The 15,285-nt window shown below is 41.4% G+C and overlaps 1 protein-coding gene across 3 annotated transcripts in view; it reads right to left on the reverse strand.

Annotated features, from left to right (window-relative positions):
- Nucleotides 1–1,859: 1,859 nt before the first annotated feature.
- LOC119364739 (eIF-2-alpha kinase GCN2-like) overlaps nucleotides 1,860–15,285 on the reverse strand; it is a 17,459-nt gene continuing 4,033 nt past the window's right edge. Inside the window, exons 7-30 of one of the 3 annotated variants that reach the window (XR_005175075.1) lie at nucleotides 14,703–14,834; nucleotides 14,515–14,601; nucleotides 14,331–14,417; nucleotides 14,125–14,221; nucleotides 13,501–13,618; nucleotides 11,016–11,070; nucleotides 10,746–10,912; nucleotides 9,934–10,121; nucleotides 9,348–9,496; nucleotides 8,943–9,192; nucleotides 8,127–8,385; nucleotides 7,907–8,003; nucleotides 6,538–6,618; nucleotides 6,349–6,405; nucleotides 6,012–6,143; nucleotides 5,848–5,934; nucleotides 5,526–5,634; nucleotides 5,309–5,445; nucleotides 4,720–4,824; nucleotides 3,735–3,823; nucleotides 3,535–3,637; nucleotides 3,341–3,463; nucleotides 2,571–2,784; nucleotides 1,860–2,477 (exon numbers count right to left, since the gene is read on the reverse strand). Coding sequence is in view for 1 of the 3 variants with exons in the window: in XM_037630252.1 (XP_037486149.1) it covers nucleotides 2,674–2,784; nucleotides 3,341–3,463; nucleotides 3,535–3,637; nucleotides 3,735–3,823; nucleotides 4,720–4,824; nucleotides 5,309–5,445; nucleotides 5,526–5,634; nucleotides 5,848–5,934; nucleotides 6,012–6,143; nucleotides 6,349–6,405; nucleotides 6,538–6,618; nucleotides 7,907–8,003; nucleotides 8,127–8,385; nucleotides 8,943–9,192; nucleotides 9,348–9,496; nucleotides 9,934–10,121; nucleotides 10,746–10,912; nucleotides 11,016–11,070; nucleotides 13,501–13,618; nucleotides 14,125–14,221; nucleotides 14,331–14,417; nucleotides 14,515–14,601; nucleotides 14,703–14,834 (2,820 nt within the window). In the remaining 2 variants the exon portion in view is untranslated. Of the gene's footprint in view, nucleotides 2,478–2,565; nucleotides 2,785–3,340; nucleotides 3,464–3,534; nucleotides 3,638–3,734; nucleotides 3,824–4,719; nucleotides 4,825–5,308; nucleotides 5,446–5,525; nucleotides 5,635–5,847; nucleotides 5,935–6,011; nucleotides 6,144–6,348; nucleotides 6,406–6,537; nucleotides 6,619–7,906; nucleotides 8,004–8,126; nucleotides 8,386–8,942; nucleotides 9,193–9,347; nucleotides 9,497–9,933; nucleotides 10,122–10,745; nucleotides 10,913–11,015; nucleotides 11,071–13,500; nucleotides 13,619–14,124; nucleotides 14,222–14,330; nucleotides 14,418–14,514; nucleotides 14,602–14,702; nucleotides 14,835–15,285 lie in introns of all 3 variants that reach the window. The other 2 variants (XR_005175074.1, XM_037630252.1) reach the window with 2 other exon arrangements.

The raw sequence follows: 15,285 nt of genomic DNA on the forward strand, positions 1-15,285 counted from the left end.
TGTGCTACAGCGGTCTCCATTGTTTGCTAGGTGGACCGAAGGACAAGCTCCTCCATGCAGCTAAGTTGTCAATGGGCATGAGAAAAACATAGGCCACTATTTGGCTGATGGTATCTATCCTCTGTGGGTTACCTTGACCATCTCTGAGCCAGTTGATCAGAAAAGACTCACTTTGCCCAAAGACAAGGAGGAGCTAGAAAGGATATGGAGACGGTATTTGGAGTGCTCCAAACCCGTTTTGCAGTTGTCCGTGGATTTGCTAAACAATGGGATGTGGAGACCTTGTGGAAGGTGGTGATATGTTATGTGACCATGCACAATGTGACTGAAGATGCGGATGAAGATGTTGTCGGGATGAAGATGTTGTCGGGGGTATGAACTTTGAGAACATAGGTGATCCTATCTAACTTCCACGTCAGAATCTGACCATGTTTGATGAGTTTGTCCAAATGCGTCAACGAATTCTAAATCGAGCAACTCAAGAAAGATTTGATTGAGCATCTGCATGCGGTAAAGATGGGGACAACTATATTCGTAAATATTTTAAGTGTTGCGGACTTAAGAAAAAAACAACAGAGACGGACGTTTAGGGGACAGAGTTGGATGGTCCGCTACCGTATCACTTCCCGCGGACGAGTCCGGACCAGTCCACGGACAAATACTAGTATGTCCGTTTTGGGACGCCGGCCGGCGTTGGAGATGCCCTTGTATATCTCCATGTTTTCATACTAAAAGACTTGCTGGCACGTACTGCCCACTCAATATACATATATACTCAAATAAACGAAGGGAAGGAAATGCTGCAAACATATGGACAAACTACTTTCCATTTTTCTCCTCAAATGCAGCGGCATACAGCACCATTTGTTTTGTTAATATAAAGCGAACATCTTGTCACGTCTGATTGTCTGAACGTCCGGTCCTCCTAAACAAGAGAAGAGGATATGCTGCCGCCGATAGTACCTCCTACGTTTGGGGGCTGGAGACACCTGTTGCCATGCCAGGTGAGGTGAGAAGCGAGAGCTCCCGAAAGGATACCGACGAAAACGGTGGCCGGCCCTTGTCATCAAGTCGCATGCAAACGCGTTTTGGCAGGTAGTTGGTCTGCACTCCTCTTCATATTCAAGTTATTGAGCCGCAGAGGCACAGGAGACAAAAGAAAGGCCAAGAAAACTACAGGTCAACCGAAACCGCGTGGAGCAAGCAGTCCCCACTGTACCGTCGGATGCGGATCTCGGTCGTCGACCGTCGCCCGCGATCTCACCGTCCGATCGGACATCGACGGCGCGCGGCGCGGCAGATGTGCCTGCTGCCGCACGTGGGGGGCCCTGCGGGCCGCACGTGCCGAACCGCCGACAGGCCGGCGCTCTCTCATTCCTCGGGTAGATGCACGAATTGCAGCTGGCTAGCCCGGCTTCACTGGATTGCAGCTCATCCCTGAATTGAAAAGGGTGGCAGTCGACCGGGACTGACCTGTGGTTCGCGATGCGCGTGCATGGATTTGGTAGATTAATCCCCGTGCTAAGAATCGTTTGGACATGCCGGGTTAGCTTAATAGTATGGGAGGAGACTTACGAGTTGGGAGGGCGATAGATTCCTTCTCGAATGGCGGCATTCCATGTGCACCGCACAGTACATGGCGTGAATTTCCAACGGGCAGGCGAGCAGTGCTCGTCTAGTGCGAATAAAGAACAAGAACTGCTAGAATGGTCCTAGCAGTGACAGACACAGACGGACAGTAGCTAGCTTTACCTAATCATGTGGTGTTCAGTTTGACGAAGGGCTCAAACAGGAGGTGACAACTGCAAAGAGCAACGCACGACACCGGCCTCTCATGCCGGGTTGGTTACTTGGCACAGTGACGAAAACACTTGAGTTGAATCTAGTGATGCTCTCTAGCACCGTGCACAGATTACATACATTCTACTTTGACTGATATGTAGCAAAACTGCACTGGCTTGTCAAGCTAAGCTAGTTGCAAAACTGGGCATTTCCTATGAGCATCAAAGAAGGAAAATTGGTCTGTACATGATTGTAAACAATTTGAACCATTCACAAGACTGCCTTCTGTAAAAAAATTAAGCCAAAAAATTTGCAAAGGGCGTAACTAGGTGAGCCTGTTGCACAGCCGTTCCACTATCAACAAGAACGTTGTGCAGGATTGCAGCTCCATGGTCACATCGCAGAAGCAACTCTCCCCATCTGGCTATCCACAGAATGGTGGCAGCCAATATTGCCGTACAACAGCTACCCGTCAGCTTGCATTGACCGCGATACTGCTCCAGGACAATCAGGCTTACAACAAGCCGTCAAATCAAATCACTTTTCTTGAACTGAGGACACACCGCATAATCTTGGCCCATGCAGGGACAACCAAGATTGCACAAAGCCACCAGTCACCTTGCAATCTTGTACTGTAGCATCATGAATGCGTTTGGTGTAGGTGAAAATGTTTGTAAAGGCAACACTGCTTTCACCTGGAAGTTCAAAGAGAAAAATATCAGTAACCACAAGCTGGCTCAGCCGCAGAAAAAGATGGTACTCGAGAAAATAATGGAAACTAACCCGACCATAGAAAGATTATATCCAGGACAGGTAGATAAAATGTCTGATATCGATCGATCCTTTGGAATAGCAAACCTGACCAAAATTCACTAAGGAGCGGATTGCCAATCAGCTCCAGATTGTAGGATTTTTGAACTGTAAAGATATTGCTTCAGACAGGAACTTCACAATTTCTTCCTTTTCAACATCTTTCTCCTTTCTTGCATCGAGATGTCTAACCTGAACCAAAGATAATAAAAGCTTAGAAACATTAGTAATTTCCTGTGAACCAAGTGCAGGTAGAACGATCCGCGGTTTTCCTTGACGTTAATTTTCCTCGTCGAAATAGACATCAATGGTCAAGTTTGTATCTATCCTAAAATTTTCACTATTTTGCATGAGGTTTTTAGCGTGCCTCCGTACGACATTAGAATAAAGGACAGCAGAAAACATATCACGTAACAGATTTTTCAGATGGAACCCAGCAAACTCAAAGATTATCCAAAATAAAGAAAGAAATCCAATGTTTTTGAAAATATGTTGAATTCATACAAGACACTCAAGAAGTCTTCCTAGCAAGAAGGTACAGTAAAGAAAAACAGGCACAACTGTAAAACCAGATTTGAGCTTTTCTTAAGATTTGTACTCACAATAGAAGCAGATGGTCCAAATGCAAATCAGTGCACATCATTCTGGTATTCATGTCACAGCCTCTTTATTTTGTGACGATGATAATAAAACACCAGTTCTTAACAGTGTAAAAACACAATAAGGTAATATAACCTCACATATTTACCTTCACAAGATCTGTTTGCGAAAGACCTGCTTCAGTGATAAATACAAGGCATTTGATGTCATGATCACTGGCGTACTCATATTGTTCTTGAAGACTTGGGTCTTCCTGAGGAACAAACTGGGCCTAATAATAGTAAATCTATCAGCACTGGCTGAAAAAATATATATAGTCTGCAAGGCTTGTGTAGAATTCACCTTTATGTTAGCTTCCCAAAGTTCTGCAACAAGTTCCATGCGCTCGTTTAAGAGTCCACCGCCACCCTTTGAACAGACAAGTACACTGATGCTATTTTCAATCCTGATTTTCAAAAATTATTAGTGCGTCTAAAGGAATTTCAGTGACCGATTGAAGGGGGATGTAGAGTGCAGTACAGATAGATGATCAGTTGTGTAACCTTGGCAACCCAACGTCAGATGAAGGATTATTAGGAAGGAATTTCTCAAGTGCAATGCTCACACCAACAGCACCCGGGGGTTTGGTTTTCTGTGCAGGTTATCAAATACAAGTTAATCAGTTGACAATCTTTCATTTTGATTGTATGATAGGCATTCACAGGGGAAAATGTCGTGGTAACAACAATTATATAACTCCTTTGTTTTCTCGTTCCGAGGAATCACCCGCATTTGAATGTAGTCATGATTGGAGACTGCAGAGTGAGTTTCTAAGCAGATGAGATCAAACTGTTATTAATCATATGGCGTGAGCGACTTCCTATCAAAAGCTGCAGAGTGAGTTTCTAAGCAGATAGAGATCAAACTGCTATTTTAATCATATGGCGTGAGCGGCTTCCTATCAAAACAAACAATGTATTCTAGGGGATGGCTACGGTACAGATAATTTGAGAAAAGTTTCTGGACCTACTTTTCCTTCCACATTTTGCACTTCTCACAATTTCCCATCTGTAGCTGGCCAGTGAAAAGTTATGAAGTACATAAAATACATGATATGTACCCCCCTAGTCACTCCTTAGTTCTAATGCCACAAAAGTTCCATCTCGTGACTCATCTCCTTTGCATCTTCCTGAAGCACAGGTTAGAAGCCTCCCTGTCAAGGTATATTATCTATTTCTCCTTATCAGGACATCAATGCTAAAGGAAGAATTAGAGTTATGTACACCTCGCATCACATTGCTGGTGAAAGAGCTGCACAACAGAACAGCTGGTGCAGTGGTAAAGCACTCTTCTGTTATGTACATCCATTCCCTTGCAAATCTACTTCTATGGGTGTGCAATAAAAAGGGTCTTGAAAATTTAAGATGTCCTTAAAGTTGCCAGGTAAGGATTCCGTGCCATCTATATGTAGTTACTTGTTACTGCAAACAGTTTCATTAATTCTTTTAAGTTCCCCTCAAGCAAACAGTAGCATTAAGTACAACTTACATGTGTCTTATCCCAAGCATTTTCCATCAACATATCATATCGTCCTCCAACAGCAAGCAACTTTTCATGGGAACTCAACACAGGATTACCTTCTTTTGAGTATATCTGTGATGAAACATGGTTAATCGTATATACCATAGTGATGGGCTGATGGCTAATGAGAAATTATATCATCAAACAGTAAGATATGCTTTGCACATATTAACATATCATCTTCTAAACCATGTGACTGAACTTAACAAATGTTGAGATTAATAAGAAGAATACAGTACGTTTTATTGCCATACTGATGACAAGGTAGTATGTCATCAAGCAGTAAGGTATGTTTTGTGCATATTAAGTTATTAACACATCAAACCATGCGACTGAACTTAACAAGTGTTGAGATGGAGAAGAAAATTACAGTACTATTTATTCCAATTACCATATTCTCAACACGTTATGAAAAAGTAAATATAAGACGAGAATGTACAGCCTATGCTGCATATCATGAGAACTGAAAAATAATTATCTCCAAAGATACAACCGTACTATTCACCAATGCTTTAGAATTGCAGATAAGACAAGATATAAAGTTACAGTTCATCACCTGAAAAAACATATCTGTGTAGTAATAGTCTGAAGGAGGCATAAGTACGTCAATAGCAATATGTTCTTCAACTGACCATATCCTCAAATATTTGAGGAAAGTGGAGAGATCATCAAGAGCCTTGCAAGCAGATTTATCTACAACAGGAAACACAAAATGATGACATCATAGAAATTCCTAGTGTAAGGAGCTAGTTAAGAAATGTAAGAGCCACTACCATAGAAAAGAGTCCCTCTTAATCTAGCAAGTACTAGATCTGCAGATCCACAAAAACGTTGATCTGCTTTATGTAGCTTCTCAACAACTTCTTCAGAAAGACGAAGATCCTGGTGCATTCAATAAATTAGCTTAAACTGAAAATTATTTGCCACAGAATGTCTCTTTTATGATGTTCAGGTGTGTAACTACAAGACTGACAGAAATAACTAGTATGTTCGATTCAGAAAACACAACGCAACAAACAAGATAACCTGTGACACATTAATGAAGAGTGAAGAATGAATAAACTTTACACTTCCTACTCGTGGAGCGGGTTCTACCTGTAATAGTTGCCCTCGAATCAAACTCCACTGTGACTTACGATCCGCCTTATTTGGGCAATATTGAACAAGCGTAGAAGATAGAAACTGAACAACAGGAAAGGATAAGTATCAGCTAAAATGATTCCGCAAATTATAGAAACTGTCAAGGCAAAACAGCATACCTCAGCAACATTCTGTCTTCGTTCCTGAGGAACTCCTGCCCAGGAACAAACTGCTTCAGCGAGTTTGCTGTGATTCAGCCGAATAACAATTGCCTTCGAATTGTAAAAACGTCTCACAAGGTCCAAAGCTACCTATGGTTGCATGGAGCAATTGTTTATGTCACGACACACTTCAATGTTAAAGAAAAAAGAACTCCAAGATAGTTGTGCATGCCTACTTCGGAATGCATTATTGCCATCCCTATTTGCAAACGAAACATAATCTAAAGAATATACGATCGACGCAAAAATGCAGTCACAGAAACAAGGTAAATGGCGCCACACGAAACTGTATTACCTTGATAACTTCGGCCTGTGTTATTGGTGAAGAACCTCCAATGATGTCAAAATCACCCTAAAATGACATGAACATAATCTTAGAGAACGAATCTAGAAATGATTTCATGACAATGAAACAGTAGACAAAGAAAGATATGGCGATAACCCGGCTAGACAGTAAATAATAATTATATAAATGGAACATTACCTGAAGAAAACGATAAGGAGTTGAATGGCCAACTGCTCTTCTGTGAACCCATGATATTTCATAACGCTTACATGATGATAACTGTAAGTGAATTGTGTACAGAAGTATTCTCTGTTAGCTATACATCATCGTACTCACTGGTAATCTCTTACAAATGAATGAGTGAAATCATTACACAATACAAATACAACAACATCAACAACAACAACAACAACAAAGCCTTTAGTCCCAAACAAGTTGGGGTAGGCTAGAGGTGAAACCCATAAGATCTCGCAACCAACTCATGGCTCTGGCACATGGATAGCAAGCTTCCATGCACCCCTGTCCATAGCTAGTTCTTTAGTGATACTCCAATCCTTCAGGTCCCTCTTAACGGACTCCTCCCATGTCAAATTCGGTCTACCCCGGCCTCTCTTGACATTCTCCGCACGCTTTAGCCGTCCGCTATGCACTGGAGCTTCTGGAGGCCTACGCTGAATATGCCCAAACCATCTAAGACGATGTTGGACAAGCTTCTTCAATAGGTGCTACCCCAACTCTATCTCGTATATCATCATTCCGGACTCGATCCTTCCTCGTGTGGCCACACATCCATCTCAACATACGCATCTCTGCCACACCTAACTGTTGAACATGTCGCCTTTTAGTCGGCCAACACTCAGCACCATACAACATTGCGGGTCGAACCGCCATCCATTACACAAGACGTACATTCAAATTTATTACTAGTCTGGAACAAATGGTTTACTACCATTCATTAGAAACATCTCCAATCCAAAAACTGATAAGAGTTGTATATGCTTTCCATGCATTAGTTGTCTAATATCCCCATTGTATAAGGGGTTTTCTGCCTATGACCTTATGGAAATACCAGTTGCTATCGGCCTATGGCCTTATGGAAATACAAGTTGCTATCGCCCTATGGCCTTATGAAATACAAGTTGCACATCTGCATACTTCCTCCATCCGGAAATACTTGTCCTAGAAATGAGAGTACTTCCTTACATGGTATCAGAGCCCTAGGTTTTTTTTCCCACAGCACACACAACTCCTGCTCAACACAGGCAGATTGGTTTTTATCTTTTCTTGGTATCATCTCGATTTCTATTTCCAATCGACTCTCACGACATCAATTACCCTGATCAAGTTTGTGCCCAAGTTGCCCGATCCGCTCCATCCCAACCCTGATGATTTCCAGATCAATTCCCCTACATGGAACTCGCGCTATTTCTAAAGGAAATAGGAAATAGAACAAATAGATCTAAAAGTTGGGAGCAAATATGATGTAAAAACAAAAACAAGGCATACACACTCACACAATTAGGTAAGGGCTATTGCACTAAAAAAATAACTATATCACTTGTTAGACCTGGTTAGCAGCAACGTTCATAACAAATGGCGTTCGCTGCTCATAGCAAAGTTCTAGCATCTCTCCTCCTTGCGTTAGGATCTTCACTGTCTGTCCACTACAATTTTGCAAATAATAATATAAAATGTTAGTGCAGAGTAGTTGTGATGGAACAATCACCAGTTTCTCTTCTTCATACATTAAATATTCATAAGGTAAGTGGACTAGAATTCAAACACACCTATTTTCAGTAAATTTCCCATCCAATGTATGCAAGGGTGATATCTGGAACCTTTTAGCACAATGTCGCTTAAAAACCTCTTTGCTAACCTCAATAATGGAATCCAAGAGTTCACTGTTATCATTTTTACAAGTGGATTTCTTACTGCTTTCATGCTGACATTGCATTTTGGCGACCAGTCGATCTTCATTAAATATTGTAGATATAACTCGATCATAAACGTAAGTGTCTTCTGGTGTCTGTATCATTCTAAGTACATCTGCATCAAGTGGACAAAGGCAGAAATAATAAGTAAAAAAGATTGAACTGCCACTTCAAATATATTCAGTATCCATATACAAGAAAAAGGCTGAAACAAGTTGCCTTAAAGGCCCGTGATGACAATGATACGGACATGAATTTATTAAATTACAGAGCACACAAAGCGAGCACCATAGAACAGACAAACAGTCTATATTTGAGCAGCACAATTGCAGTCAAGAAATCAACAAAGAACAAAGCAGTCTATATTTGTGCAGCATAACTACCCATTGGTGCTCATCTTATAATACAGAAAGACACGCGGTCCAGTGCATGTTCGAGAAAACAAAGTATAAAGCACAAACATGAGCAGATAAAGGCATAAAACAAAGAAATGTCCACCCCCACCCCCTCTCCCCCGCCTGTATTGTGCAGAGGGACCACACAAAATAGAAAAAACTTCAAAATCATCAATTAAAAGAATTAGCAGTCATCACCATTCAATTAAACATCGCCTCATGATCTGTTCTTCAAATGGTATGACCTAATGTTAATGCAGAAAAGTCAAAAGCTTACCATTTAACCACTCGTCCTCCATCCGAGGAGGCAAGTCATTTTGCAAAAGCTCAATCGCAGATGGACGTTCGGACGGGCTTGGACACAGTAAGCGTTTTAATAGATTTGACTGACCAGGAAATTGTGTTGACCATGACATTGGAGACTCGCCTTTCTGTTTAAGATCAGTGAGAACAAGATGTCTTTCCATTGCTGTTGAAAATGGATGCCAAAGCTCAAAGAATATCACACCCGCACTGTACATGTCAACCTGAAAATGACCAAGATAATACCCCAAATAAGTTTAGAAAATACTACAGCTGATATGAAGTTGTTATTATCATAAGAAAGAAATAACTAATTCTCAACAAAGATATATCAATTTGTTGATTTTTTTAGATGAAGAAATTAGAACTCCATTCTGACCTTTTCGTTTATCTGTGGCCACTTCTGTTCTACCTCTGGTGCAGTATAAAAATAGGTGCCTACTTGACCTGTTCCATCCATTGAAACGCCCATTCCTTCAGTAGGAATATATTGGTCATGATCCAGCTGCTCCAGCTTTAGAAATTTGGCTGAAAAAATGATTAAAATGGTGTCAGTTCAAACTTTCCTCAAATCACCTAGAATTACACTTCACATAAAACAGGGTAATTAACTAAGTAGAAAATATCTGCAATTCAGGATGTCAAACCCCAAGAATAATGCCAAGATAATCATGACAATTTAACATGCGCTGTTTTGTGGGTTCATTCAATATTCAATGTCAATATGCTGGAGAGAAGACTGAAGTTGTAACTTTGTATGTCATTTTAACACTTCATGTTGAGATGACAAATTCCAACCTATCAACTTCACAACTCCAGGAAGAAATAAAATATTGCCAATAACTATAACTATGAATCCACATGATTTGTGGCTTAACCAGCACATGCCGTTGAAAATAAAATTAGAAGTCCAACCGACTGCAAAGAAATGTCCAGTTCCGGATATAACTAGAAAGTTCACCTACCAAGACCAAAATCACCAATTTTGATATCGTTGCGCACATCAAAAAATATGTTGCTAGGTGTCAAGTCCCGGTGTATGATGCCTTGACTATGAACATGTGCTAGGCCTTCCACGATTTGTCGAAATAGGTGCCATGCATGGTCGACATTGAAAGATGAACTATATGTCTCAAAGTCCTGTCGCAGGGTTCTGAAAACAACACACAAAACAAAGTTAGGTAAAGAGAAACCGTCATCAATATCATAGTTAGCATTGTGGTGTCACTAAATGACCAAAATATAGAAACAGAATGGGTAGTCCACAGTCCCACCGATCTGAATTCTCAGGCCGAAGATCATGCTCATCACCCAGCTTAGAAGTTTACAATTGACACTTTTCTAATTGTATGTCTGGTCTGTTTGTTCTGAAAATATTAACTTCTATTACTCCTAAAGTGAATATGTGAAGTACAACAACTACACTAAAAGCTGTCTGGTCAGAAATCAAGCTTACAGGTGAACCCTAGCAATGCCCAACTATGAAAAGACTGCCTGCCTGAGCTCCTGAAACAAAATTCAATCTACGACTAGGTCTGTGTGTAGGACATGACTCCTCATATAAATGTCACCCGTTTCTTTAGAGATAACAATAGCATAGCTTTCTTTAGTGAAGGTTATTTGAAGTTCCAGGTACTGAGAGTCGTGAGATGCAGCATTGTTACTCTCCTCCGATGTTTCTCCGGTTTCTTTCAATTGTTGTACACTAACGTAGCAAGACCAGCTTTAGACCCTGTGTTCCAATAAAACTTCCTAGTGCACTGTGTAATGAACGTACCTAGGACAATACTCCATTTGGATGTACAAGTACGTGGATTCCTGCTTATTTCCAGCACCTGCGTCTGATAAGCTGATCTCATCGAAACTATACATAGAGCTCTCAGCAGTGCGGGACCCCCCAGTGTTCACAACATGACGTTGACCATATTCAGTTTCAACCCATGCCTAGTATCGGAAAGACAGAGGTGAGATATAATTGTATGATCTCCTAAACTTGAACATAAAAACTAACTTCAAAGGAAAAAACTAGATTTATAAATATATTCACCTGGTAGTACCGAACAACATGCTGATGCTGCAGTCGTGAAAGTGTGGCAACTTCTCTGAATACCTCATCAAAATAGCAATTGCATACATCAAACAAGAGAGAGCAGAAATGCTTCAAAAATTGTTGATAAATTAAGCAAAAAAGACTTATTGAACTCCTACAAGTATACGGAGTATATGTTCCTCTGAAAATCAAAACATAGGTCATTCTAATCTGTGCCAACATTTTTTACTTTGACCGTGAATATATAAAAATACAAACATTACCAAGATGAAATTACCAGATTCATCATCAAACATATTCTCATAATGCACAGTTATTTATTATATGAAGCAACAAATTTCACAGATACTGATGGTTAAAGTGTCACCTTAGAGACCATGTTCATGTCCAAAAACAACTTACGTTTGGGATCAAAGGGTGTAACAAGTGAATTAGTGTATTTATTAAATTCACACAGTTATAACAACTCATTGAATATGATAGGGAATGACAATGCTGGAGTTAGTTTAGTACATTAAACATAACGGCTACTCTGCTACTGACCAATTATCAACATCAAGGAAATGAAATGAAAACACATAGAGCTGCATGGACTTGGAGTACAGGGCTAGACAGTATATACTCCCTCCGTCCGGGTTTATTAGGCCCCCCAACCAAATCGCAGGTACCAAGGCACCGTGATTAATTCCCTGGAAACAAGCGCTGGTCCTTCGGTTTCCATGCACGATTTACTGCCCAAAGCAAATCCCACTTCACCCACATGCAGCCCCACGCTCAATTTAATTCCCTGGCGCTTCCGAACCAGACGCCACCTCACGCGCGGTGCTGCTGCTACTTTTTTCGCGCGCGCTCGCTCGGATGCTGCATGGCGCATGCATGCGCCAATCAAGGAGGATTAGAAGGGCATGCATTGGCTGGTTGGGAGACAAACGCAGCAGCGGAAAAATCAGCAGAGCATGCTCGCGCCATGTTTTTGCAGTTTTGGTTTGGAGAGCAAGCTCGCGCCATGTTTCTTCAGTTTTGAGCTCGCGCCATGTTTTTGATTAGTAGAGCTCGCGCCATGTTTTTGCTTTGAAAGGAACTTGCGTTTCCATTATAAATATAGGCATGCTCTAAGCATCCACCAACCACAAAGTCATCGAGCTATGCTTCCTTTCGATCACAGGACGGCGGTGCGTACTGTGCACAGGACGGCGGCGCGTACGGTGCCCACGACGGCGGCGCCTTCCGTTCTCACGATGGCGGCGTGTATGACGGCCACGACATGGACCAGCACGTCGAGGAAGAAGGCCACGGCACGGACCAGCACGGCGAGGAAGACGGCCAGGGTACGGACCAGCACGGCGAGGACGGCCACGACATGGACCAGCACGGCGAGGACGACCACGGCATGGACCAGCACGGCGAGGAGCACGGCCATGGCATGGACCAGCATGTCGAAGAAGAAGGCCACGACACGGACCAGAACACTGAAGATCATGAGACCAACAACAGCATCGATCTAAGTAGGTTTGCTTGCTTTGTGTATGAACACTTATTTTTTAGTTCCAATATGCAATGGAACAGTACGTATTTGTGTGCCCAGCAGCGGCGAGGTTGGTCGGCGACGCGTCCAAGCCCAGCCCGGACTGGGTCTCCGCGTCCGGATCAACGTCGACGCTGTGCTCCGCCTCCGGTCGCGACGACATGCTAGTACGGCGCTGCATCCGGCCGGCGAGACGCTGGTTTCTTTCCTGGGACTACTGTTGTGGCGTTGTGCTGGGAGGAGTACTAGTCTGCTCAATGTATAGCAGCTTCTTCTGCGTGTCAGTGGTTGGAAATTTAATGCGCTTTGGAAGACGAACCGCGGCTGGGGAGATCGAGAAAGCAACGAAGCGTTTTTTGCTTTTGGCAGCCATATCGATTAAGGGGCCTAATAAGAGCGGACGAGCTCCCTCCGCCCAGGGGCCCAATAAACCCGGATGGAGGGAGTACTATATTACCAAAAAAGTTTTAGAGTATGTTGGTACTCAGTGTAGTCATTCAATAGTTTATCTCAAGGAAACAGTAAAATTGTCAAGTTTTTTGGCATAACTCGACAACATTGGTTAACAACCGGTAATTGCTATCAGGCAAGAAAAGAAATACATTTCGAAATAATCCACAAAAAATCATATATGTGCATGTGGGAATATTATGCACACTTGCAAACTTTTGCAGAGAAAAAACGACAAACGTATGTTTGCTCTGCACAAAAATAGTCAAATTGGGTACACATATAATTGATAAATAAACCCGTCCCTTCACCCCTTGTCTTTTTTTGTGCAAGAATACAGACCAACATTTTGTCGACAAAAAGTGCAAAATGATGCCTCTTAGTGCAAACAGTCACTATTCTTTTGAGGAGCAGGTGTGCTTGGATGCAATGAAGATGCACCAGTTAGCAAGTAAAATTGCAAATACGTCCATGTAAAGGATAGGGAGACAGCACATCTCAACTAACCTTAGAATCTTTTCGTTCACTTGAGGACTTTTATCCTTGAGGCGTATCTTCTTTACAGCATATTGGCGTCCATCGAGCTTGTTTTTACACAATGCCACACGGCCAAAGCCCCCCTGACCTGTCACAAATGATTTCTTAGGAGTTAATACTAATCCATGTAAATACATTCATTTAGTAAGTGCACATATATTTAAACATACTAATCCACTATAATGAGTTTTTTGGGCATATAGAACGACATCAATCCATAACTTATACAACTATCAATCATCTTAGCATAACTGTCTTACTTACCATATCAAATGAAAAAGTGAATACAGAACAATCCAGCACCACTCGTGCCAGTCACTTAATGTGAAATATTGAGCAGGTTAAGCACCTGAAGGATCTAAGGCCTATCAAGCTCGGTAAGTGTCAGACCTTCTCATGAACTCCTTACCTTTTGGTCTAAATCATGTTTAAAACTTTTTAGAAGTATCTTCATGGAGTAGAACTTCATTTGCATAGTACAGAACACAGTAATTGGTGCGTACCCAACATCTAAATTATCCAGGAATGTGGTAAATGATTGGTCCATTCTGACATAGTACGCAGAACAGTATCAAGCAGAAGCAAGACACTCACCAAGTGAACGGAGCTCTTCAAAATCATTTAAATAACGGGAATTTGGCCTAGATGAGGAATTGTCAGCCCTCCAAAATAGAGAGCACTCTGAAGATATCTGTTTGATGTCATCAGAAAGCCAAATAACAATTAGAAACGACCAAAACCACATCAGTATTGGTAGAAGTAAATCATGAGTTGGCAGAACAGTATCAGGTGTGGCATACCATTTGCTGCCCAAAAACATGATCAAAAGTTTCCCCAAAAACAGCAGGAGATTCAGAAATTAATTGCTTAGCCCATTCAGAAAGAACCTGGTTAACAGAAAAAAACATGTAAATCATCTAACTTGGAAATGTGATAAAGAGAAATTGGCAAGGAAACATAAATAATTATACTAGATTGACACACCCCTATGTTGCATAACTCCGATGATATTACTGGCAAAGCAGCCGAAAGAGAATCTTTTGACGCACAGGCTAACCGAAGCAAGTGTACCTAATGAGGGTACCAAACATGGTCACTACTCAAGGAGAAAATCCTGCTCAAAAAGAGATGAGAAAATCTCACTGGAAGAAATATGTATGCAAAACTAATACCAGAATTAAGTCCCTTTTCTTATTTTGCGAAGCATCATCAAACATGTCTGAAACATGAGATGGCGCATTTGAAGAGCCAGAGTCTGGAGCAGAATCTGCATCATTCCAACCGTCATCTGCAAGGTCAGAGTCCTACGAGGATTAACAAATATGCCGTCAGATTCAGCATTTTGGATGACTCGTTTCAGTATATCAGTGTGGATGTGATCATTCAAAAGTAAGCAGAAATGTAGTACAGGTAATAAAGTAGGAGCAGCACTGCAGAAGTTTCTAGCAAACCATCTAATTTCACCCAAAAAAAGGCAAGCCATCAAATAAACATTTTTTTAGGAATAAAAATTGACACCTGATAGAAAATGAAAGCTAGAGCTATCAATTTACCAAACAGAAAAGCATAAAAAATACCAATAAAAGAACAAAGATCGAAAGTACAACAAAACAATATAGCACAGAATTCAAAGCCGTGAAAAGAAATAGGATGAAAGAAAATTTGAATGTTCATGTAAAACTTAGACTGTAAAGTGTTCCTTTGAAATCTCGCATTATTATACTGTTTTCTCTTTCTCCATATCAGCATTCCTCA

Source organism: Triticum dicoccoides, chromosome 2B (assembly GCF_002162155.2).
Source record: "Triticum dicoccoides isolate Atlit2015 ecotype Zavitan chromosome 2B, WEW_v2.0, whole genome shotgun sequence".
NCBI classification, from domain to species: domain Eukaryota; kingdom Viridiplantae; phylum Streptophyta; class Magnoliopsida; order Poales; family Poaceae; genus Triticum; species Triticum dicoccoides.